General features: G+C 50.3%; 1 protein-coding gene and 1 pseudogene across 4 annotated transcripts; one reads left to right on the top strand and one right to left on the bottom strand.

Moving 5' to 3' along the window:
* Window positions 1-769: 769 nt before the first annotated feature.
* LOC114227160 (U6 spliceosomal RNA) lies at window positions 770-869 on the bottom strand (annotated as a pseudogene).
* A 794-nt stretch (window positions 870-1,663) lies between these two features.
* Window positions 1,664-22,615, top strand: LIG3 (DNA ligase 3). 4 transcript variants are annotated; one of them, XM_028128576.2, is made up of 21 exons: window positions 1,664-1,770; window positions 4,457-5,007; window positions 6,765-6,908; window positions 8,749-8,946; window positions 9,969-10,120; window positions 10,799-10,965; window positions 11,078-11,155; window positions 11,573-11,741; window positions 13,259-13,414; window positions 15,080-15,211; window positions 15,624-15,703; window positions 16,722-16,809; window positions 17,122-17,199; window positions 17,498-17,621; window positions 18,231-18,373; window positions 18,685-18,759; window positions 19,159-19,305; window positions 19,745-19,949; window positions 20,299-20,417; window positions 20,581-20,633; window positions 21,595-22,615. In XM_028128576.2, the coding sequence occupies exons 2-21, from the start codon at window positions 4,461-4,463 to the stop codon at window positions 22,160-22,162; spliced, it is 3,423 nt and encodes a 1,140-aa protein (XP_027984377.2). In that variant the 5' UTR covers window positions 1,664-1,770; window positions 4,457-4,460; the 3' UTR covers window positions 22,163-22,615. The 4 variants fall into 4 exon arrangements, with proteins under 4 accessions (XP_027984377.2, XP_008151889.2, XP_054565770.1 ...); XM_008153667.3 differs by lacking the exon at window positions 20,581-20,633 and having other exon boundaries at window positions 21,595-21,911; XM_054709795.1 differs by lacking the exon at window positions 21,595-22,615 and having other exon boundaries at window positions 20,581-21,585.
* Window positions 22,616-23,310: the final 695 nt, after the last annotated feature.

Genomic DNA, 23,310 nt, shown 5'->3' with positions numbered 1-23,310 from the left:
ACATAAATATGTTATTAGATATTCTGCCGTCTTTTTTTGTTTGGTAACACATCTTTGAAATCGGTGTGTACTTGACACTTACAGCACATCTCAATGCAGACGCCACATTTCAGGAGCTCCAGAGCCACATGTGCTAGTGATGACAGCATTTGACAGCACAGAGCTAGGGAAAAAGATAGTTATGGGGATCTTCAAAACAACACTTAAATACAGTAATAAGAGTATGAACAGGATCACTCAACTGCCAGAATTAGGACTTAAACCTCCAGCGACCTTCTAATCCCTTGTTCATTCTGGGACACAATAGAGACTACCTCACTTCAAACAATGGGATCGTGGTTGGCCTCAACCAACCAAACTTAATATCTCCAAAACAAAACTCATCCTCTCACCTTGAATGCCTCCTCCTCCCTTCTCATCTCATTTCAGTTGATGGCACCATTATCTACCTGCTCACTCAAGTCATCCTCTTTCATCTTTAGGTTAATGAGCACTTTGTCTAGAAGGTAATTTAAAATCTAAATGTTTATTTAAAAAAAAAATGCTCCTTTCTCTCCACCCCAACTGAGCTTGTTCAGGCCACCTTCATCTGTCACAAGAACCTCCCCTTCCCCCCAGTTCTATTGAGATATAATTGACACACCTAAGTTTAAAGTTTCAGCATAATGGCTTGACTTACATTATTGTGAAATGATTATGGCAATAGGTTTAGTTAGCATTCATCATCTCATATAGATACAATAAAAAGGAACAAACATTATTTTTCCTTAAAATTATGGACTGCTTCATGAATTTGCTTGTCATCCTTGGACAGGAGCCACGCTTATGTATTATTCCAATTTTAGTATATGTGCAGCCAAAGCCAGCACCAAGAACTTTCTAATTAGTTCCCTTACTCAGTCTCTCCCCACACCCAGCTTCAACAGGAGTTACTACTTCATAAGGCCCTACAGGGCTCTCCATCCCCTACATATAATGAAGGCCAAGTTCTTCTCACATGGCACATAACTCCCTCCAGGATCTCATCTTGGCTTACCTCTCTAACAATGCCCAATAGTTTGCCGTTTCTGGAACCTGAGCAAGTTTTACTTAACCTCCCCTGAGCCTGCTACTCTTCTGTAAAAATAGCCATCCTAATCTCAAAAAGCTGACCTGAGGTTTAAAAGAGATCATATAATACATTTTAAACAATACACAATCAGGATCACTCTCCCCATCACCCCTTTGCGTTTTGTATCTACTATATCTGCCGATTGCCTCTTTTCAATTCAATAATATTTGTAGAATACTTACTATGCGCTAGGCACTGGGTGGAAACAAGACAGAGGGTATACAGAAAAGTAGGCTGACTGACACACTCGTTGCCTTCCTCAAGCTCATTACAATACAGTTTCGCAAACAGTATCTTTAAAGACCAGACAAACCCTAACATTATCAGCAAATCAGGGAGTCCTCAGAAGTCCAGGCCGGGCTGCGCCCGCGGGGGCCACCACGTCCCGGAACCTCTGCTTTCCCGGGCCCCGACCGGAGACCAGGAACCCTGCAACGCGGAGCCCAGCGCCTCCCTCTCCCAACCTCACAATCCCCCCACGTGGCAGGCGCAGGGCGGGGCCGTGTGGCGCAGTCAGGGCCGGGACCTTCGCGCCTGCGCGCTGCGGCCGGCTCTAGGACCCGGATTTAAAGGGACAGGCGATTCCACCGCGGTGGCAGAGCGCGGCCTGTGGGCGCCGGGTCCGAGGCCTTCGCCGTGTGCCGGAGCCGGGCAGGCAGGTGAGCAGCGGCGCGGCGGGTCCAGGCAGTGGGGAGGGAGGCGGCCCGGCGCGAGGTTCGGCGCGGCCCGGGAGGCACCCCCCTCCGCTCCTCCCCCGCCCGTCCGCCCGCCCGCGGAGTGCGGGGCACACCCTCAGTGACGTGGCGGCCCCCCGGGAGCCCATGGGGGCTGGCGCGTGGCTTCTCGGACCCCCACGGGTCCACGCCAAGGAGGGTGCCCCCGCGGGGGCCGCTCTGGACCCGGCCGCGTCCCTTTCCCCAGCCCTGGCTGTGTCCTCAGCCCGAGGGGCTCGCTTCCCCGCGTCCCCGTGTCCCCGGGCCACCCGGTGTCCGCCGGCCGGGAGCCCCGAAAGCACCGCGGCAGGTCCTCCAGGAAAGGAGGTGTAGGCTTTCACTTCCCCGCCCGTGCAGCCCCCTGAGCCGCGGCGGCCCGGCTGCGCCCAGGCCTCAGGTTCCGTTCGGCCGCCTTTGCTGCTGCTGAGCCGGGCCCTGGGCTGGGACCCACCGGTTTCCTCCAGGCAGCGCTGGCTTCCTCGTGGCCCTCGCCTCCCGGGCCTCCACACCCCGAGCGCAGGGCGCGCGCGGCGGGGGGCGCCTTCCCTGACGGGTGTGGGCTGCTTCGCAAACACTTCTGAGGAATGCTCTCAGCTCCTTTTGTGAGCCTGCCGTGCATGCTTTCCTGTACTCACCTCCGTGGTTCTTCACTTTTTTAAAACATGTTTGTTGATTTTAGGGAGAGAGGAAGGGAGAGGGAGGGAGAGAAACAATGATGAGAATCAGATTGGCTCCCTCTTGCACGCCCCCTACTGGGCATCCAGTCTGCAACCGGGGCATGTGCCCTGACCGGGAATGGAACTGTGACCCCTGGTTCATGGTCCATGCTCAACCACTGAGCCACACCAGCCAGGCTCTGTGGGTCCTAAACTTTTGGAGGTTAGAGAGGTTTTTGTGTGAATTTCGTGAAAATCATAGAGTCCTCCAAAAAGAAAAAAGGTGCATTTATGAATATGCACATTTTGTATACATTTTTAAGGCGTTCACAGTCCACCCCACACAAACCACACACCGGCCCATCCATGGACTCATTCTAACTTCCCCAACCATTCGGTGAGGTAGGTATTGTTTTCCCTGTTTTAGAAATAAGAAAACTGAGACTCAGCCCTAGCCGGTTTGGCTCGTAGGCCCTGGGACTGAAGCATCCAGGTTCCATTCCAGTCAAGGGCTCCTACCTTGGTTGCAGGCTCTTGTCCCCAGCCGGGTGGGGGGAGTGTGCAGGAGGCAACCAATTGATGTCTCTCTCACATCGATGTTTCTCTCTCTCCCCACTCCCTTCCACTCTCTCTAAAAATCAATGGGGGAATAGCCTTGGGTGAGGATTAACAACAAAAACAGACAAACAAGAAAACTGAGACTCAGGCATTTCTCAAAGATAACATTGCCCCTAAACTGTAAGGTCACACTTGCACTCTCATCCCCGATTCCTGTCCCCCTGCTTTCCCCTGCATCACATTGCACTACGTTAAGTGAAGTCTGCTTTTCATTATATGTAACCCAATAGCAATTTCACACAAAGCAGTGTACAGGTTGGAGTAATTTCCAGTATGTTTAAAATCAGACCTATGAAGATACTTCAGAAAATAGGAATCTAAGAAAATGAGGGGATACCATGCACGTATTAGTCCTGTTTCCATTGGGATTGATTTATCCGTTCCTTTGATTCTGGCCTCCCAGATACTTCAGCATTCCCTGGTTCGAGTTTCTGAAATATAAAAGGCTGATTGCACACAGGGAGCCTGTCTGTGTGCCCAGCTCTGTTCTAAAGGCTTTACTCTTAGAGTGACAAAACCTTGAGGTTGGCACAATTATTATCCACACTTTATACAGTTGAGGAAATTGAAGAAAGGAGAGGTTAAGTAACCTACCAAGGTCACACAGCTAATGAGCTAGGACTTGAACACAAGCAGTCATTGATTCTAGGCTTCCTTTAATTGCTTCTCAAAATAGGGCTTCTGATTAAATTATAGATCTATATAGATGTGGCTTAGTTTCCAAGGGTGGTATATATCTATACTTCACATTAAAAACATGGAGCCGGGCCTGCATGGCTCATTGGTTGCGCATTGACCTATATGAATCAGGAGGTCATAGTTCAGTTCCTAGTCAGAGCGCATGCCCAGGTTTCGGGTTCGACCCCCAGTAGGGGGTGTGCAGGAGGCAGCCAATCAATGATTCTCTCTTATCATTGATGTTTCTATCTCTCCCTCTCCCTTCCTCTCTGAAATCAAAAATATATTTTTTTAAAAACAAAACTTCATGGGCATATAATTTTTCTTGATGATTAAAAAAAAAAAGCTTCAGGTCTTATAATACTTAAGGGTCATCATTCATTTTGAGTATCGGGTGTTGTTGATGGTCTGAGAAAAGCTTTCCTAAGGAAAGCTTTTATGTTATTTGGATTCTCTTGATTGTGATTTACTAATTATATATGTGTACATTAGATAATGGAATATCCTTTGCAGACTGAATATTACTGTATTAGAACTCTTCATCCTCATAGGCATTAAATCTTTTATACATTGGAAAGTGATGAATCAGTATACTGTTTAGGACCTTGGCCTTGGAGAATTTGAAAGCTTAGCTCCTCATTTATCTCTCACCTTTTCTGCCTCTCACCCTTTTTGTGCAGCTGTATGACTTTGACTTTCAAGATCCTCTTCCCACCGACCCTCCGTGTGCTCAGCCGAAAAGAAGTACGCCTATTCCGAGAACATCTCTGGCCAGACGTAAAACAGTTCAGCCAGTGGTCACAAACAGATTGGCTTCATGGGCGCTGCCTCCTCCAGAAAAGAAAGCCCATTCTGTCATTTCAAAAAGGCCATCTAGGACCACGTGCCACCTGCCTTGCCTTCTTGCCAGGGTCGCATGTGGGGCTCTGCAGTGGGCCCTGTGAGATGGCCGAGCAACGGTTCTGTGTGGACTATGCCAAGCGCAGCACAGCTGGCTGCAAAAAATGCAAGGAAAAGATTGTGAAGGGCGTATGCCGAATCGGCAAAGTGGTGCCCAATCCCTTCTCAGAGTCGGGGGGTGATATGAAAGAGTGGTACCACATAAAATGCATGTTTGAGAAACTGGAGCGGGCCCGGGCCACCACAAAAAAAATTGAGGACCTCACAGAGCTGGAAGGCTGGGAAGAGCTGGAAGATAATGAGAAGGAACAGATCAGCCAGCACATTGCAGGTGGGGTGAAGACTGCTTTCTCATCTTACTGGTGCTGAGAAAAAAATGACAAGGAGAGTAGAGTCCAATGTTTATCTATCTATCTTCTGTTAACTTTATTTGAAAATGATTACAAATTCACAGAAGAGTTGCAAGAATAAAAATAGTACAAAGAACACTTATATTTCCTTTACCCAGATTTAGCTTTTGTTGACATTGAACTGTCTTTGGTTTATTGTCTGTGTTTATGTATGCTCTCTCTGTTACTCTCTCCTTACACACACACAGTTTAAGAATAGGAGCATTCTCTTGCATGACCATCCCACATACAGCTAGCAACTTTAGTAAATGTATTCTTTAGTAAATTTATAATACTGTAATCTGCCAGCTGTATTCCAGTTTTGTCCAGTTGTTAATATCTTTTATAGCATTTCCCCCCTCCAGGATGGAATCCCTATCTTATGATGAGCTATTTCACTTAGTAGTATCTCTTTGGCCTCCTTTAATCTGGAACATTCCATAGTCTTTCTTTTATTACATTGACATTTTTGAACAGAATATTTATTGGTAGATCAGTTTTGTCTATCAATTTATTTTCAGTTTGGACTCATAGATATCTTCTTTTTCCTGGTGGCTTATAATTTTAGTGTACTTTATTAATTTGGTACTTTAATGTCCCATACTTGGCCAGTTGGGAGATGCTTTGAGCTGGTTTCTATGTCCTGGGTGCCTTTATCTTGTTTTTTTTTTTTTTAAATGTTTTCAAGTACTCCCTTACTCTCTGGCATAACAGGATACTCTTAGGTTTACCTTCTGTGTATCCTCTGCCTGCCCTGGGATCCGCCATTTCTCTGAAGAGTCCTGGTTCCTGTTAGTGAGGCGTGGCTTTAGAGACCAAAATCTGAATGCTACGTGTCCTTTGGTAGAACTAGAAAATGTATATGTATAGACATAAAACGCACATACACAAACACAGATATAAATAGTAAAGGCTCTCCTACATGCATATTTACATTAATGCCTATTTTAGAAATCATATACTGATACTTCCAATTAGTCCTTTATGACCATCAGTGAAGTAATATTTAAAGTAATATTCATACCTTCAATTAAGTATAGTTTTTGTCACTATAGGAGGACTCTGTGGCTCTAAAAATGGACATCTATCCTTATTTGGTTTTGTTTTTATCCTTGTTTTTTGAGAGGGAAAAAGACATCCAGGAGAGAAAACTTCTCATATATACCTTTCTCAAGCTCTCTGTCCCCCTGTGCCCGCCTTAGCCATTGGCCTCAGCCTGTTACTTCTTGGCCCATCTCATTCCGAGGAAGGAAAATACACTGTCACAGCTCCAATAACTCAGCAGCCAGAAGTTTTCCTTCTCTGCCCTTTTCACTTACTTTCTTGTGTATCTATAAATTGGGGCTAATTCCATGGAGCTGAGGTTCCCAAGTATTATCTAATTCTGTCTCAATCATTATTGAGATAATGATTTCTGATTTCCCCCAAATAATCTGGAGATTATTATATGTGGAATAAGAGGTAGAAAGTGTTGATGAAAAGGTAAGCTATTAATAAATAAAGGGTAACTGGGTCTTTTGTCCCCAGAACACCCTTTCCCAATACCATATTACCAGGTACCTCCACCTAGGCAGCAATCAGCCTTGGGGTAATGCCATGGTTACCAAGCACGGCTGTAAGAGCAGTTGATAGGTTGTTGGGAAGCTTTCTCAGGGATCTTCCACTGAAGGCTATTTTCCTTTCTTTTGGGGTCCTACAGACCTGTCTTCTAAGGCAGCAAGCACACCAAAGAAGAAAGCCGTCGTCCAGGCTAAGCTGACAGCCACTGGCCAGGTGACATCTCCAGTGAAAGGTGCTTCATTTGTTACCAATACCAATCCCCGGAAGTTTTCTGGCTTTTCAGGTAAGATAGGTTAGGTCTACATTAGCTGTTATGATCCTCCTTTTAATTCGTTATCCTATTTGGGACTGTGGCTAAGAGTGAAATTCTGTCTCATTAATAATTTGCTTCCATCTGAGCAGAGACAGATAATGCTAATTCGAAACACTCCACCTATATTGCATTTCTTTGTATATTTTAATCTATTGTAACAGAAAGGTATTTGCTTTGTGACGATATTTCCCTTCGAAGCAGTTACTTGGGTCAGACAGCTTATTATAACCTGCCCTTTACTTCCTAGTTTTTTTGATAATGAAAGAATTTTGAAAAATTGCTTCCCTAAACTTGCCCAAACTAGAGATGAAAGGGAGAAGGCAGGTATCATACATGCCTTATGTAACAGATAGCATTGGACAAGGTAGGGGCTTTTACATATGCAGTTTTTATTCAGTTAGCCTTAGGAAGTACTTTGATTAGGTCTATTTTGTAATGAAAAAGTTGATATTCAGGTTTATTATGGAATTAGTATTTATTCTGAAGTCTGTTTAACTCCAACACGTGTGCTCTTTTCCCCTACATCCTCTTGTGCCTTATTTGGAAACATTGACTAACTCAGGTACGGAAAATGAAGCCAAAACACATGGACACAGGAGTTGTTTGGGATGGTAGCTTTATGTGAGTAAAAGAAGCCTAGACTTGAGGTCAGAAGACCTGGGTCCTGGTTCCAGCACTGTGACCCAACAGCTTGCTCAGGGGATCAAGTCACTGAGCCTCTGAGCCTCTGTGGCCTCATCTGTGAAGTGGGAATGGCAGCACCTGCCTCCTGTATCCCACAGTGTTCTCACAAGACTACAAGAGACAAGGTTGCGAAAGGGTGCCTGAGTCTAGGGTGCCTGGGATTTTTATTAGTTTAAAATTCTGAGGTGCTTTTTCTGTTGTTAATGGTAGGTCAAAGGTAGAGAACAGTTCAGGTAACCATAAGGACAGCATTCTTCTGGAAAGGCCCTGGTCCTGGGGAGGGAATTTGGGAGAAGTTGAGGGAAGCAAGGTGTCTGGTTCTTGCAGCCTGCTGAACATGGACGCTTTGAAGATTTGTCCACCAGCATCCTATTTAGACTCCAGGTCAGAGATGAGGGTGCATTTATAATTTACAAAGCCAGACAAGCAGCAGTTTACATCAGCAGGCTGCTTGCTAATGACTCTGCTGCAAGCTTGCAAAGTGAAATGTGTTTTGTAAATTGTCACAGAGACGTAGAGGGGATCACTGAAGAGGTGTACAGTTATTTTGGGGTGTCTGGAAGAAAAGCCCAGCTCGTTGGCAACCTTTAAGAAAGAAAGGAAAGTGGTGATGGGGGTGGCAAAGGGCTGGGAATGTCTCTCTTCTCAGGCCTAGGTCTTCTCATCAGGAAGAAGAGCTTGAACTAGATAATATTATGGCTTCTTCCAGCTCTGACAGTCTGCGGTAGCAGTAATTTCACATTGACTAACACATCCTTTGATTTCTTCCCCCTTCCTCATCCCAACTTTTCCGGGGTCAGCTTTATATACAATTGCTCTGAGACCTCCTGGCCACTTTTGGCATGAAGGTGGCCTTTGTTCTCTGAAGCGCTCATATAAAAAGATACTCCTCACCTGGTCCTCTGCTTGGGTGAAGCCAGTGTTTCTTTGTCATTAGTAGCTGTGAGATTTGGGGAAATTACTTGACCTTCATTTCTTTACCTATAAAATGTGAAATATGTACCCCAAAGGGCTATTTTGGGGGACTAAGTGAAGCTACATAGAGGGCACCAGCAGAGTGCCTGTTACTTTCCCTTCCTTCTCAGTAAAGAAAAATTAATCATCTCTGATGTTTCCTATCCAACAGCCAAGCCCAACAACTCTGGGGAAGCCTGCTCAAGCCCGACCCCTAAGACAAGTCTGTCCTCAAGCAAATGTGACCCCAAACACAAAGATTGTCTGCTACGTGAGTTTCGGAAGTTGTGCGCCATGGTGGCTGAAAATCCTAGCTACAATTCAAAGACCCAGATCATCCAGGACTTTCTTCGGAAAGGCTCGGCTGGAGGTGAGGCCTGGAGCATTCTGGGTGGGCTTTTCCTCCAGAGAGTTCAGAGCCATAGCCAGATTCATGGGCATGTGAACTGTACAGTTGCACAGGTTGAATGCTCTGCTATTGCTGGCTTGAAATTCTTTTTTTCTTTTTTTAATATATACACTAGAGGCCTGATGCACGAAATTTGTGCAAGGGGCTCAGCCCCCGCCACCATGGCAGCTGCCTCTTGCCTCCCAGGAGCCATTGCTGCCTCTGCTTTGGCTCCCCGCCATTGCGTCTTCGTCCGGAAGGTCGTCCGCTCTAATTAGCACGTTACGCTTTTATTATTATAGATTTATTGATTTCAGAGAGGAGGGGAGAGAGAGATAGAAACATCAATGATGACAGAGAACCATTGACCACCTGCCTCCTGCATGCCCCACACTGGGGATGGAACCCGAAACCGGGGCATGTGCCCTGACCGGGAATCGAACCATGACCTCCTGGTTCATAGGTCAATGTTCAACCACTGGGCCAAGCCGGGAGGGCCAATTCTTAATAATTTTGAACAAAGAGCCCCACATCTCCATTTTTGTACTGGGCCTCGCCAAGTATGTAGCCAGTTCTGCTTTGAGCACATGGCATCTTTCTTCCCCTGCCCTTATCCCACCCCCAGGAGGCCAGAAGAATCCATCCCATTTGAGCAAGAGGAAGATTCACTGTCCTGCATGTTTGATTAGGTGTTTGTGAATCACTGCCCAGCTTGGAATAGAAACTTCCAACTCTGCTTCTTTCATTCATCTAACAAGTCATCATAGAGCATCTACAATGTGCTCATCCCTGGGGACACTAAAGTGAAAGTCACGGCTCTACTCTGTGGGAGTTCATCCAGGGGCTACGTTCGGGGAGGCAGACACATAAACCCCCAAACACTGACCTCTGCTGCTGTTGTGAAGTGCACAGGGTGCTGTAGCAGCTCAGGCAGCAATGTAGACATCTCTCAGTTCCTTGAGTTTCTGTATTTACTTGTTTAAGCTCCTTTCGTCTGTCTCCAGATGGTTTCCACGGTGACGTATACCTAACAGTGAAGCTGCTGCTGCCGGGTGTTATTAAGAGCGTTTACAACTTGAATGATAAGCAGATTGTGAAGCTTTTCAGCCGCATTTTTAACTGCAGCCCAGATGATATGGCACGAGACCTAGAGCAGGTCAGAGGAAAGGGAGGTGGGTGGCATTCCAGGTGGGGTTCTGCCAAGCCAGGCACCTGCGATCTCTCTCTTTCTGGTTGGGGCACAGGCTGTTTTAGGAACTGAAACCCATTTGAGCAAGCTTCCGTTATGAGAGAGCCGAAGGGGAAGCTGCAGCTGTTAGTTTCATAAGGTTTTGAGGATTGAAGTCATATTACTGCTGAGCCACAAAAGCCAGCGCTCGAGGTTCGGGGATTAAGACTTCCTGCGATCTCTCCTGGGGCTCTTTTTGGACCCTATTTTTTCTTCTTCCCCTCTTCCCCATAACTTGGGCTGACCATTCAGCTTTGGTGTGTCCATGGCTCTAGCCCTGGCACCATGGAAAGTTTCTATCTGAGCACCCCCCGTTATCTGATGACCATATTTGTCTCTTAGTTCAAATTCTAACGGGAATCAGATTGGCTTAGCCCTGAATTAGTCCTTGTGTCACTTTTCAGCTAAGGCAGTTGGCTAGATCCTTTGGTGACCGGAGGTACTCTTTCCAGAAACGGTGGGTGGGATAGATTCTCTAAGAACTAAGGTCAGTGTGTGTGAGCTGGGGATAGGAGCAATGATTGAAATCTCTTCAGGTCCTAGGGATTGGGGATACCCTTGGCCACTTTGGGGTTGCAGCAGTGGCATTTTGGTTTTTGGAGACAGGGTGACGTGTCAGAGACAATCAGAGTCTTCTTTGAGCAGAGCAAGTCTTTCCCCCCAGCTGCCAAGAGCCTTCTCACCATCCAGGAGGTGGACGAATTCCTCCTGCGGCTCTCCAAGCTCACCAAGGAGGATGAGCAGCAACAGGCCCTGCAGGACATCGCCTCCAGGTTGGGGAGCTGCCCAGTGGGGATGGGCGAGGGGAGATGGAATCACTAGGGAAGGAAGGTTTGGGGATTCAGAGCTCTTCAAAGACCAAGTTAAATGTGCCTTATCCCCTAGGTGTACAGCCAATGACCTTAAGTGCATCATCAGGTTGATCAAACATGATCTGAAGATGAACTCAGGTGCAAAACACGTGTAAGTACTAGCTCCTCTGACAGCCTAAGCCGCCAGCTTCCTTTGTTGCCAGCTGGTGTCAGGACTTTGGAGTCCCGATCTGGATTTGAATCCTGATTCTACCTTCTTCTTTTCTGGGGGACCTGTCACTTGGCCTAGCTCAGCCTCCGTTTCCCCATATGTAAATGGAGATAGCAGTACCCTTCTCACAGAAAGCATAATACGAGTCAGCTGCCCACTCCAGCCCCCTCTTGGCTAGAGTAGCATCCACAGAGGCACAGTGTCTCAGAAGCGCTCGCTGCCCAAGAGCTCTTTTCTCCTGTGATAGTCTTTAGACAATAGGACATAGCCCTGTCTCCTCTGCGAGGACAGCCGCTATCCAAAGCAATAAGGTCAAAGGCAGGGGATTTGTATCTGTGCTCCTGTCCACATTGGCAGGTTAGATGCCCTCGACCCCAATGCCTATGAAGCCTTCAAAGCCTCGCGCAACCTGCAGGACGTGGTGGAGCGGGTCCTCCGCAACGAGCAGGAGGTGGAGAAAGAGCCAGGCCGGAGACGAGCTCTGAGCGTTCAGGCCTCGCTGATGACCCCGGTGCAGCCCATGCTGGTAAGGATGCTGCTCGGGCCCTGCCTTCTACCCCTCTCTGGGTATCCTCTCCTTCCTTGGGAGATGTAGGAGGGTGTGAATGCTGATGGCCCTTACAAGGTGATTGCAGAGTTTGGGGAAGGAAGAGTGGAGATGTAGAAGGGTGTTTCTCAATGGGGAAGTACAGGCCAAGGAGAAGACACCATGATCTCGTGGGAATACCTGAACTCTAGGCCCAGCTCTGCCACCAGCAAGTTAAGTTTTCTTGTCTGAATGATGTATGAAACCCTCTGAAGCATCTGCCTAGGATGGTTTTTCCATCGTCTTTCCTGAAGACAGGCGGGTTTGTAAGTAACTCCTGAGGTTCTGTGACCTGCCTCAGAATAGCTCCGAGTGGGTGGCAGAGCCAGGCTTCCCATGGCAGGGTGACGTGGGCCTCCTTTTCTTCTGGAGAGAGGAAGCTTAGAGAATGAAGACCAGCTCTGACAGATCACCTTGGGCCTCCGCTCATTTCTGAGAAATAGGGTTTCCTTTCTGGCATTGGTTTTCCCTCTATGTGTGCTGCATGCCTACTATGAGATCCTTTAGGTTGTTCTATTGTGCAGTGCTTTTTATGAAACTCTCTTGTGTATTATACTGAAGCCTAGGTTTAGGATTCTTTGTGGGGTAGGGAAGTATTATCTCCCTCCTAGGAATGTGGGAGGGACAGCCAGCACCAAAATAGCGAGATCTCCATCCCAGGGACGTACCCCGGTCATCTGCAGTAGTGGCTTTCTGACTTTTATTGGAATTCTTTCTGGAGTCTGTTCTGCAAACTGTCATTTGAAGAGTGGCATGGGTTATATAGCTTAGTGGTTAACCACACACCTTTGGAGCTGAGCCTAAATTCACACCTAATTCCTGCCATTTACTAGCTATGTAATCTTAAGTGAGCACTTAACTTCTTTGAACTTCAATTTTCTGATCCATAAAATGAAAACAGTATTATCTATCACATAAGATACTACATCAAAGATGAAATGTTTATGCGATTTGACACATAAATATCCCCCAAATGGTAGCCGTTATTGTTTGCATCAGGATGGCACAGGTATCTGATAAGCACTCCTGTGTCCTGTCCTGTCCTAGGGACCCCTGGTCACTGCCACCCTGCCAGCATTTCTGTCACCTGCACTCTAATCTTATCTCTACGTACCTCCTGTGCCGAGATAACCAGTATGTTTAACAAGCCAGAGCCCTGCAAGGTCCTAAATTATTGGGAGCGGGGGAGTGAAGTGCTGTTTCAGTGGAATTCTGTTAGCTCTACAATGAATTGCATTCATAGTCCTCAAAGCGCAAGCTCCTGCGTCAACTCCAGATATGACACCACGCAGCCTTTTCCATCCCATCACCTCCAGTGGCTGCCCTGAGGGTGTGCTCAGTAGGCATCCCAGGGCCCTTGGGGTGTCCTTGCTGAGCACCCCTCATTGGAAGAGCACCCCTCATTGGAAGAGCACCTGTAAATCTCCAGGCTTTTCTCCCCCACCCCCACCCCCAAGGCCGAGGCCTGCAAGTCCATTGAGTATGCGATGAAGAAGTGTCCTAACGGCATGTACTCTGAGATCAAGTATGACGGGGAGCGAGTCCAGGTGCATAAGGACGGAGACCACTTCAGCTACTTCAGCCGCAGTCTCAAGCCCGTCCTACCTCACAAGGTAAGGTGCCTGCCTTCCTACCAGGACTGTTTCCCTTCTGCCTCTTAAGACTCAGGGCCAGAGTGCCGTAGCCATTCCAGCTCTGCTATGCAATAGGTTTGTTTTGTATTTGTTGAGTAAATGAATGAATTCACTCATTCATTTTTGGACTCTTCTAATGATGAGGGGTTGCTCAGTAGGCCAGCCAGAGCCCAGACCTGGGTCAGGCAGCACAGAGCCCCAGAGGACACTGATGCTTCCCCTGCCCACAGTGAAGGTGGGACAGAGAGCCTATCTGGAGAGTGACTTGTGATGGTTTTTTTGCGTTTCCATTTCCTGTGTGCTCCCCACTGAGGTAAATTATGGTTCCGGTACAAAGGGGCTATTGGGTTGTCAATCGTGAATTTGTTGAACAAATATTTATCAAGTGCTTAGTCTGTGCTAGGCACTGTTCTAGGGGTGGACATAGAGCAAAAAAAATAATGGAGCCAAAGCCCCGGTCCTCCGGAAGTTACATTCTGCTGTTAACAAAGCCCCATGGGGGACATCTGGGAGCCTTTAATCGGGGGAGAACCTCATTCCTCAGCCCTTCTCAGCTCTCAGGGCCTCTGTGAGGGCTACCATCAAGGAAAAGCAGCTGGAACATCTGGCCCAGTAGCTAGTGAGTATATGGACCTCCTAACCATGCTACCCCTTTCCTAGCTCAGAGCCCCCAGGGTGGAGAGGCCGTGGTGTGTGGCTCACATCCTTCCCTCAGCTGGGCCTTCCTGCGGGCACGCGGAGCAGTCGGGTGTTCCAGAGGACAGCGGGCAGCCGCTTCCCTCCCCAGGGAGCCTGAGTGCGGGCTCACGTGCGCCGGGCGCACAGGGAAAGTGCTGAGGGACTGCTCCTGGCAGAGTGGCTCCGTGGGCACCTCCTGTTACCCGGGGAGGAGTCGGAGCCCTTTCCCTGCTCTCCTTTATAAAGTTTCACTCACCCCTTATTTCTCCTGTGGCTTTGGCTCATAAGGGGATTGAAACAGAGTGGAACGGGGGTGCAGGCCTGTCCTGTCCCCACTCTAAGAATTACATGTGGTTGTGGTCTGTGTCCCCTGCCAGGGAGGAGTTGGACCACAGTCACGGACCTCACTGCTGGCATCACTGAGTAGGGCTGCCATGGACAGCAGGGGGCTTCTCCCTGTCGGGAACTGTCAGAAACTGGGGCTCTGCCTTCATCAGAAAAATCCAATTCCAAGCATCCTTTCTTACTCGCTTTGAAGATGGCTCTGGGTTCAGAGCTCCCCCTCAGAGAAGTTTCTCTCGGGTTTCCTTGCTGCTCCTAAGGGGGTTCATTTCTTCCTTTCCATCTGTTTCCCCACAGATCTCGGCCTGCCCACCTTTCCTGCCTCCCTCCCTGTCGGCCTGCCCCCACGTATTCTCTGTTCCTTCCTTTCCCGCCAGACTCCTCTGTAGCCCATAGAAAAGGACTCAGCACGGGCCGCTCCTCCTGAGTCTGGACAGGCTTCTGAAACACCCCTTTCCTCTTGTCCAGGGGGCTGACAAGGCCCAGGTCTGTGCGTCCATTAGCTGGGCTTCCATGTGCTGGTGTTCTGTGTTCCTGCTGGGGCCTGGGCTTTGCTTTCTGTGGCTTGGCTTCAGGTCCCTGCTGCCTGCTTCTCACTCACTTAAGTGAGTCTTCTGCCTCCAGGTGGCCCACTTTAAGGACTACATCCCCCAGGCTTTCCCTGGGGGCCACAGCATGATCTTGGACTCTGAGGTGCTCCTGATCGACAACAAGACAGACAAACCATTGCCCTTTGGGACGCTGGGTGTACACAAGGTACTGGCTCAGGGCAAAGGTGCAAAAATGAGTGTGCGTGTGTGTGTGTGTGTGTGTGTGTGTGCGCGCGCGCGCGCTATCGGTCTGAAAGTGGAGGAATCGATCACTCACTTGGGGTTGGGCTTATTCATTTCTGAACTGTTTCTGAATTAACGCAGAGTTTAAGTTTTTTTGTTGTTTTTTTTTTTTTGTTTTTACATAAAAAGGATCTAGTATTGGGAGCTATTATTGGGTTGGTTTCTATTCAGGACCATCTGCTAAGTGCCCTTATGGACCAGGGACCTCAAAGCACAAATAGGAGTTTCCTATTAGGTGCTTCAGAGGGTCTCCAGAAGTAACTGGTATTACCCATTTTATACTCTCTCTTATTTATTTTTCCCTCTGTACCTACTACCCTCCTCTGCCCTTACAGAAAGCTGCCTTCCAGGATGCTAATGTCTGCCTGTTTGTTTTTGATTGTATCTACTTCAATGATGTCAGCTTGATGGACAGGTGAGGAACCTATTTTCAGTTCCTGGGTAGGTAGGTGGGGAGTTCGGATTGGAAAGGAGGGTAAAGAAGGGGCTGGGTCGCATACCTCTGTGCCCAGGAGCTGGGCAGGGCCAGGGGCAGTGGCAGGAGAAGACTGGGAGGTAGCACACTTGCGACACAGTCAACTCCCCATTTAGTGCTAGGAAGAGAAGATATGACTAGGCCTCATTTCTGAGACCCTAAGTCACAATCCCGCCCCCAAACTTTCTCCGCTACAGCAGAATGGACTGTTGACAAAAATAGACTGAGCACAGTAGGGTTTCAGTTTCTTTCTCCAACAGCACCCATGGGACATAAGACAGATGGTTTTCAGCTCAGAGGTTTTTGCCTTCCGAAGAGGCTCACAGCAGGAAGCTCATGATGAGGGGGCAGGGGTGGCGGGGATTGTGGGCAAGACCATTTTAGGGAGAACTAGCAATCTTGATTCTGCTGCCTCCAAATCCTTAGGCCCAAGAAGCCAGTACTGGCCTCTTCCACACTTAGAAAGTGTACCCGTGCCACCGCCCCCCACACTGGCCCACATCCTTGAGCGTGGAGGGGAAGGGCAGTGGAAGGGAGAAAGAAGTGTTGCGGGTAGGAGTTGGGGTTTGGGCTTCAGGTCCTGAGGCCTATGGTCTGCTGACCCAAGAAACAGCCAGCCTTGGGCCTGGGATGAGGCAGGTGCCAGGGATAAAAAACAAAGAGTCGGTGTCCTTTTTTGGGTGGGACCAGAATTCATACAATCTGTTTGGGCTAGAGGCCAGTTCTCCCATGATTCACTAAAGTAGAAACAGGAACTATAGGATGAGGTGGCTCTGTGCCACAGCTCACATGGTCTGGAGGGAGCCCCTGTAGCCCTTGACGGGCAGAACGGCTGCACACAAGGGCTGGAAGCCGTGGCACAGTGTCATGAAGCAGAATGTCATTGTGTCCCTGCCCTCTTTAGAACTAATGGGGGTGGGAGGATCCTGGCCTGAACTTGGCTCTCATGCCCCTTTAGGCCTCTGTGTGAGCGGCGGAAGTTTCTTCGTGATAACATGGTTGAAATTCCCAACCGGATCATGTTCTCAGAAATGAAGCAAGTTACGGTGAGAGAAGACGCCACCTAGGCAGCGCCCAATGGTTTGAAAGCAGGGCAGAGAACCCCTTGGGCCCGATGTGACTGAGACTGAGTTATATTATGGCGGCTGCTGATGTGCATATGTTGTCTCCTAGTCTCCACCTAGGAGGGCAGGGCATGAAACCTACTAGGTGGGCTCCCTGTGTCTCAGAGCCACAGCATCTTGGCAGGGTCCCTGCTTTGCAAACCCTTTGTTCTGTGTATTCAAGTCAAGGTGTTTCCACATAGCACCCTCTCAATTCTCATTCCCTCTCGATTCTCCACATCTCTTATCCCTCAGAAAGCATCCGACCTGGTCGACATGATAAACCGGGTGATCCGAGAGGGCCTGGAAGGGCTGGTGCTGAAGGACGCAAAGGTAAGCCTTCTCCTGTGCACGGAGCCCTCCCTGCTGAGCCCTTCCAGCCCTGGCCAGGAGGTGGCAGTGGTGGCCTGCGGTGTTGGGGGTGGGTGCTGAAGGGATCTTTCCAGGGTTTGGACAGCTCTGTTCTGGATCTAGAGAATGGGTTGCTGTGTCTCCTGTAGTGCTGGAGCCCAAGGGCTCTTCCCTCGAGTGGGATGGGCAGTGGAAGGTCTGATACGTTGTGTGAAGAGTTAAATCCCGCCCTCATGGCGTTTCCATTCTAGTTTGTGGTCTCTCTCTTGCTTCCCCTCAGGGTACCTATGAGCCTGGAAAGCGGCATTGGCTGAAAGTGAAGAAAGACTATCTGAATGAGGGGGCCATGGCTGACACAGCTGACCTGGTGGTCCTTGGGGCCTTCTATGGGCAAGGGAGCAAAGGTCAGGGTGGGCTCTGGCTGTGGGCAGATACTTCTTTGAAAGGCACCACTCGGGGTACGGGCTGGCCTTTTTACCGGCTTGATTTGCAAGCAAGGCCAGTCATGACTTGCAGAGTTCTGGATCAGCGGTCCCCAACTCAGCCCATGTCACCTCAGCAGTCAGCGACATCTGAGAGCTAAGGACTTGGGCAGGAAGAGGTCAGACAAGAATAGCCTGTGCTAGCCCAGCACAAAGAAACTCACCACCAACTACTCGGGGCCTGGCAGCCTTCTCCTCAGAGAAAAAAAATCTCAATTTCCTGACTGGAGGGAAAGCTGGGGTCTGAAGAACGAGTACTTTTAGGACCTACAGTGTGTCAGGAACTGTTCATTTCCTTTTAGTCCTCACCAGAGCCCAACAAATTGTGTGATTATCCCTAATTTACTGAAGAGGAAATTGGGGCTCATAAAGGTTAAACTTACACAGCGAGTAAGAGGTAGATCCAAGAGGTGAGCTCGCACTCTGATGCCAAGGCCCAGGCCCACTGCTCTCCAGCAGGCTGGCTCATGGGCGGGTGGGGCGGGCAGAGAGGGCTCCCTCCACCCACAGCTCAGCCCTCCCTCCTCCCAGGTGGCATGATGTCCATCTTCCTCATGGGCTGCTACGACCCAGGCAGCCAGAAGTGGTGCACAGTCACCAAGTGTTCAGGAGGCCATGACGACGCGACGCTCGCCCGCCTGCAGAAGGAGCTGGACATGGTGAAGATCAGCAAGGTAGGGAGACCTGCTGGCCCCGGCCTCTGGCTGGCCCTGGTCTCTGAGACAGGCCGCACTTTTGGGACCGCAAAAATTTATCTGTGTTCATGGGAGCAGTGTTAGGCCTTCAGCGTCTCCGAGTGCCTGCCTACCTTGTGGAAACGGCTGCAGGCCCTCAAGGTCACACCCTCTCTGGGCAGGGAGGACCCCACGAGCTGAGGGTCAGCCTTCTGTGCTGAGTCACCTCTTCTCATAGTCCCATGACTGGGAGAGGGTGAAGTCTGGTTTGGGCTTGGGAATAGCCCAAGACAACATCTTTTTTCCTCCAGGATCCCAGCAAGATACCCAGCTGGCTGAAAATCAACAAGATCTACTATCCCGACTTCATCGTCCCAGACCCGAAGGTATCAACCCAGCGGCCTGCGGTCCTTCAGCCCATAGAGTAGGCTTGCACATTCTCTAGGGCCACAGAGATGCCTTCTCAACCTCACTGGCAGTCCACCTAGGGGTAGGGGTCTGGGCTGCACAGCCAACACCGACGAATCCTCCTCAATGGAGAGGGAAAGAGACTACCTGTCCCCAATCACAGAGGTCTGCTCTAGAAGTGACCTGGCCCAGTCCCTGCTCTCAGTAAGAGAAACTGAGGCCCAAAGAAGACAGTACTTCCTAAGGTCACAGCAGCAGCAGCAGCGAGACATGACCCATCCCCCCGCCAGCCAGGGCTCGAGTTCTGTCTGCACTGCTTCCAGCTGGGTGGGAGATGTTGCCTCTTACCCGTGAGTGACCCAGCTTCCTACTGACAGAAAGCTGCCGTGTGGGAGATCACAGGGGCTGAATTCTCCAAATCCGAGGCTCACACTGCCGACGGGATCTCCATCCGGTTCCCTCGCTGCACCCGAATCCGGGATGATAAGGACTGGAAATCTGCCACCAACCTCCCCCAACTCAAGGTGCCAGCTGCATGTGTGTCCTCCACCCCATTACCCCAGCCTTGAAACTGGGCATTTGGTCTGTCTTCTCCTTCTTCCCATTCCACTGAGACGGGCAAGGACAGGTAGAAAGGGAGACCAAACCGCGGCAGGGCCAGGAGCAGCAGCGCTGGGCACCAGGCCCCGCTGGGTGCTGGGTCCTAGAGCGAGAGCTCCTCCTCGCACAGCATCTGCTGAGGGCTTGGCCCCAGGCTAGTCTCTGTTGTTCACAAAAACAGGGAATAGTACAGTGATTTGTACAGATTACTCAAGGAAACAGCCAAAGTTTAGAAAGGCGCCCAGGAAGCCAGCTTCTTTTCCCTAGGGATTTGTCTCTCCCCTGTCTGCTCCCCAGCCACATGTGCCCGAAACAGACTACACAGACCACCGCTGAGGCCGTCCTCCCTCCCCGCCTCCGCAGGAACTGTACCAGCTGTCCAAGGAGAGGGCGGACTTCACTGTGGTCGCTGGAGACGAAGGGAGCTCCACTGCAGGGGGCAACAACGGAGAGGATGAGGGCACCTCGGGGCCTGCTGGGCCTCAGAAGGCCAGAACCTCCCCCAATCAGTCCTCCCCCAGTGCCAAGAAGGCAGGAGGGAAGCTGCGCCACCCCAACAGCAAAAATGGTAAGAAGGGAAGGGCAGTGTGCGGTGGACATCAAAGGCCAGGACCCAGTCTCCCATTGCAGCTCTCGGATCATGTGATTCTTTGTCCAAGCAGCTGACACTGACTGCACTCCTGTTGTGTGTCCAGCCATGGGCCAGAGTCCATTCTGCTGGGCACCCTCCATTGCTCAGTAACCTGTGACAGGACCCTGGGAGAGCCCATCTCTGGGGATTAGCTACCTCTGAGCTCTCCCTTCTCACCCTGCTCATAGCAGAGCAGGCCTGGCCCTGTCTGCTACCCTGACTTCAGGGACCACTGTCGACTCCCCTGACCCTCTCCTTAGCTCTTACCCCGCTCGCTCTCCTGCAGGCCACAAGCCGACTGCAAAGCCTTCCCCTGTGAAAGTGGGGGAGAAGCTGGTCACGAAGTCTGCTGTGAAAGTGGGGGAGAAGCGGAAGGCCTCTGATGAGACCCCGTGCCACGCAAAGGTGAGGGTGAGGAGTGCCCCAGGGGCTGGTTTGGTCCAGGGCCTCACGTTCCCAACACCCTGCACTTGAACTTGGAGAGATGAGCAAAGGTGTTTTGGGGACTAACGGCCTAACCCCTCCCCTCCCTCAGCTGCTCTACCTGTGCCCTCTCGTTGCCTTGCAGAGGCGGCTGGCCAGGGAGCCGAGAGGAAGGAGAGCTGTGTCTGCAGGCAGGAGGTAGACAGCCCAGCCGAGAGGCTACAGGGACCCACCCGGCAGCTGATCTCAGTCACAGTTGACATTAAAGGGGAGAAAGCCCAGTCTGGGTGTGGGAGTGCAGCAGTGTGAGTTTGTGCTCAGGGCGGGTGCAGGGCCAGCCAGCAAGGAGCGGAGAGGGCACGCATTGGCTTAGTGCCTGTCCTCACACCTAGAAGCCTTTTCCCTTTAGTGCTCCCTCAGTTTTTGACTACACTCAACCACTTATTGAGGCCAGTAACTAGGCTCAACCCTGGGGATGCTGGTGGCCCAAAGGGCAGATAGAGAAGCAAGCCTTTGGTCACTGGAGAGTGTGATCATACCACCCACACCCTGCCAGAAGCCGGCAGGTCAGGCCCTGAACCTAGGCCCCAGCAGACCTGGAGAACCTTTGCCATCTTTTCCCTACCTGGAGCCCTTGAATCCATCCACAGCAGTGAGCTGGGTTCCTGGCCCCCATTCTAGCTATTTGTGCAGTGGACTGCTTGAACGAGCACATCACTGCCCACCAGCCACTGGATGGTCCTTAGAGACATGTACTTTTCCCTTCAGGTTCCAGTGCTAGGCCCTGTCTCCTCCCTTTCCTCTACAGCAAGCATGTCAGACTCGTGGCCGGCGGGCCACATGCCTCAAGTTGGACATGCTGGCTCTGCAGGGATGGAGGAGTGACATGGCCTCAGCCACCCTGTGCTGGGTAGCGGGCCTAAGAACCCAGCAGGTCTCCATCCCTGTGTACTCTGAAATGGCTGGAGGATGGGGGTGTTGATGTCTGTGTCTTTTCCCCAGTAAACCTTTTCCAGTCACGTCCTGACCACTAGCGAGGCTCCCTACGTCTCGCTCCTATTCTAACCCTCCGCTGGCCTATGCTCATCTGCGTGGAGACCCACCTGCCCCAGCAGATTGGCCCCACTTCCGACCCCTCCCTGATCCTGTGCATTTGCAGGTGCTGCTGGACATCTTCACTGGGGTGCGGCTCTACCTGCCGCCCTCCACACCAGACTTCAGCCGTCTCAGACGCTACTTTGTGGCATTTGATGGGGACCTGGTACAGGAATTTGACATGGCCTCAGCCACACATGTGCTGGGTAGCAGAGACAAGAACGCTGAGGCCCAGCAGGTCTCCCCAGAGTGGATTTGGGCATGTGTCCGGAAACGAAGACTGGTGGCTCCCTGCTAGGACTGCTGCCTTTCCTCTCCCTTCGGCCTACCCTTCCTGGCCGGGGCAGAACCCAGCCGGACAAGGATGGACTTCCTTCTCCAAGCAGCGCGTCTTCCAAAACCCACCAACCGTGCACGGTCTCTCCAACCAGGAGTCAGGTGCTCCGGGTGCCACCAGGGCAGTCACTCTCCTGCTGGCTTGTATTGATCTTCCAGATCTAGGTGCTGGTTATTGTCTTTTAGTGTTCTGTAAAAAGGAGCCTTTCTTCCTTTTTAAAATAAAATGTCTTGCAGTTATCTCTGCCCTTCCCCCACTCCCACCCCCTGTAAATTCCCTAGTGATTAAGGAGTGAAGGCTGGGCTCCCGAAGGTCTTCTCTCCTTCCTGGCCTGCCCCTTTCACTTCCACGCTCCTTTTAAAGTTGTGTTTCTTGGACTGCCCTCCCTCAGAAATGCTGCTTATATTTGGCAAAACATGCATTCAGTCTGGCCCTTTTTGCCAGGAATGAAGCCTCATCTGAACGGAAACACAATTAATTTTATGACTTCGTTGTCTGGTTCTCCTGTTACAGGGTGTGGGTCTGCTTTGAACCAGGATCAGGAAGGAAAGTGGGGCCTTTATGAAGAAAAGGGAGGTTTGGGCCACCAGATGTTGGGGAGGCTCCAGGAGGATCAGCCTCCCCAACATCTGGAAATAAGACTGCTCTTGAGGATAACCCCGGGGACAAATCTACACAGCCTGCTTACAGGAACTCCTGCGCCACCCAAGACTGATTTTTTTTAATAAAAGGGAAACAATTTAGTGTAGACGAGTGCTGTTCAATAGAACTTTTTGCAGCAACGGAAGTGTGCCATAGATAACACGAGTTAGCCGCATCAGTTGTTGAGCATTTGAAATGTAGCCAACACAACTGAGGAGCTGAAGTTTTCGTGCTAACCCAACTTGAAGTGACCACGTGTGGCTAGTGACTACCACCCTGGATAGTGCAAGGAGACCTGGTTGGAATCCAAGTCCTGATATTTAATAGCTATAACTTTACACACGTTATTCAACATCTAAGCCTCCAAAGGAATGGGGTTAGGAATTGCACCTAAATCGTGGAGTTGCTGTAAAGAGTGAATGAACTCAAGGTAAGTTCTGAAAGCACTTAGCACAGCCTCGCCGAGTTGGGAAAATCAACAATGGCATGTATGTTCTGACCCTGCCCAGGAGAGGCCTGGCTTCTGAGCACTCCCACAGCCTCCTGTGTGACAGCTCACACTGGACTGCATGCAGCTCATGAGGTGGCCACCTGGTTCTACACTCGCTCCTGTGTTCTCAGGCTTGCTGAGGGTCAGTTCCCTTTTTTCATATGAAGCTAGCAGGCTTGTGTGACCTCCCCTGTGAGGGGAATAGGACTCAACCTCTGGAACTTTTGTCTGGGCCTGTAGGTTGAGAACCACCTTCCAGCCCTCTGGTTTGCGCAATGAAGGCAATATACTCTGCTGGGAGGCTGTTTGCC

Source organism: Eptesicus fuscus, chromosome 20, assembly GCF_027574615.1.
Source record: "Eptesicus fuscus isolate TK198812 chromosome 20, DD_ASM_mEF_20220401, whole genome shotgun sequence".
NCBI classification, from domain to species: domain Eukaryota; kingdom Metazoa; phylum Chordata; class Mammalia; order Chiroptera; family Vespertilionidae; genus Eptesicus; species Eptesicus fuscus.
Note: the sequence above shows the minus strand (reverse complement) of the source record. Positions and strands in the feature narration are given on the sequence as shown.

Coding starts and splice junctions, on each gene's coding strand:
- LIG3 (XM_028128576.2), top strand. CDS start 4,461: ATGACTTTGACTTTCAAGATCCTCTTCCCACCGACCCTCCGTGTGCTC. Junction 11,742..13,258: donor CCCCGGTGCAGCCCATGCTG/GTAAGGATGCTG, acceptor CCCACCCCCAAG/GCCGAGGCCTGCAAGTCCAT. Junction 18,374..18,684: donor ACATGGTGAAGATCAGCAAG/GTAGGGAGACCT, acceptor TTTTTCCTCCAG/GATCCCAGCAAGATACCCAG.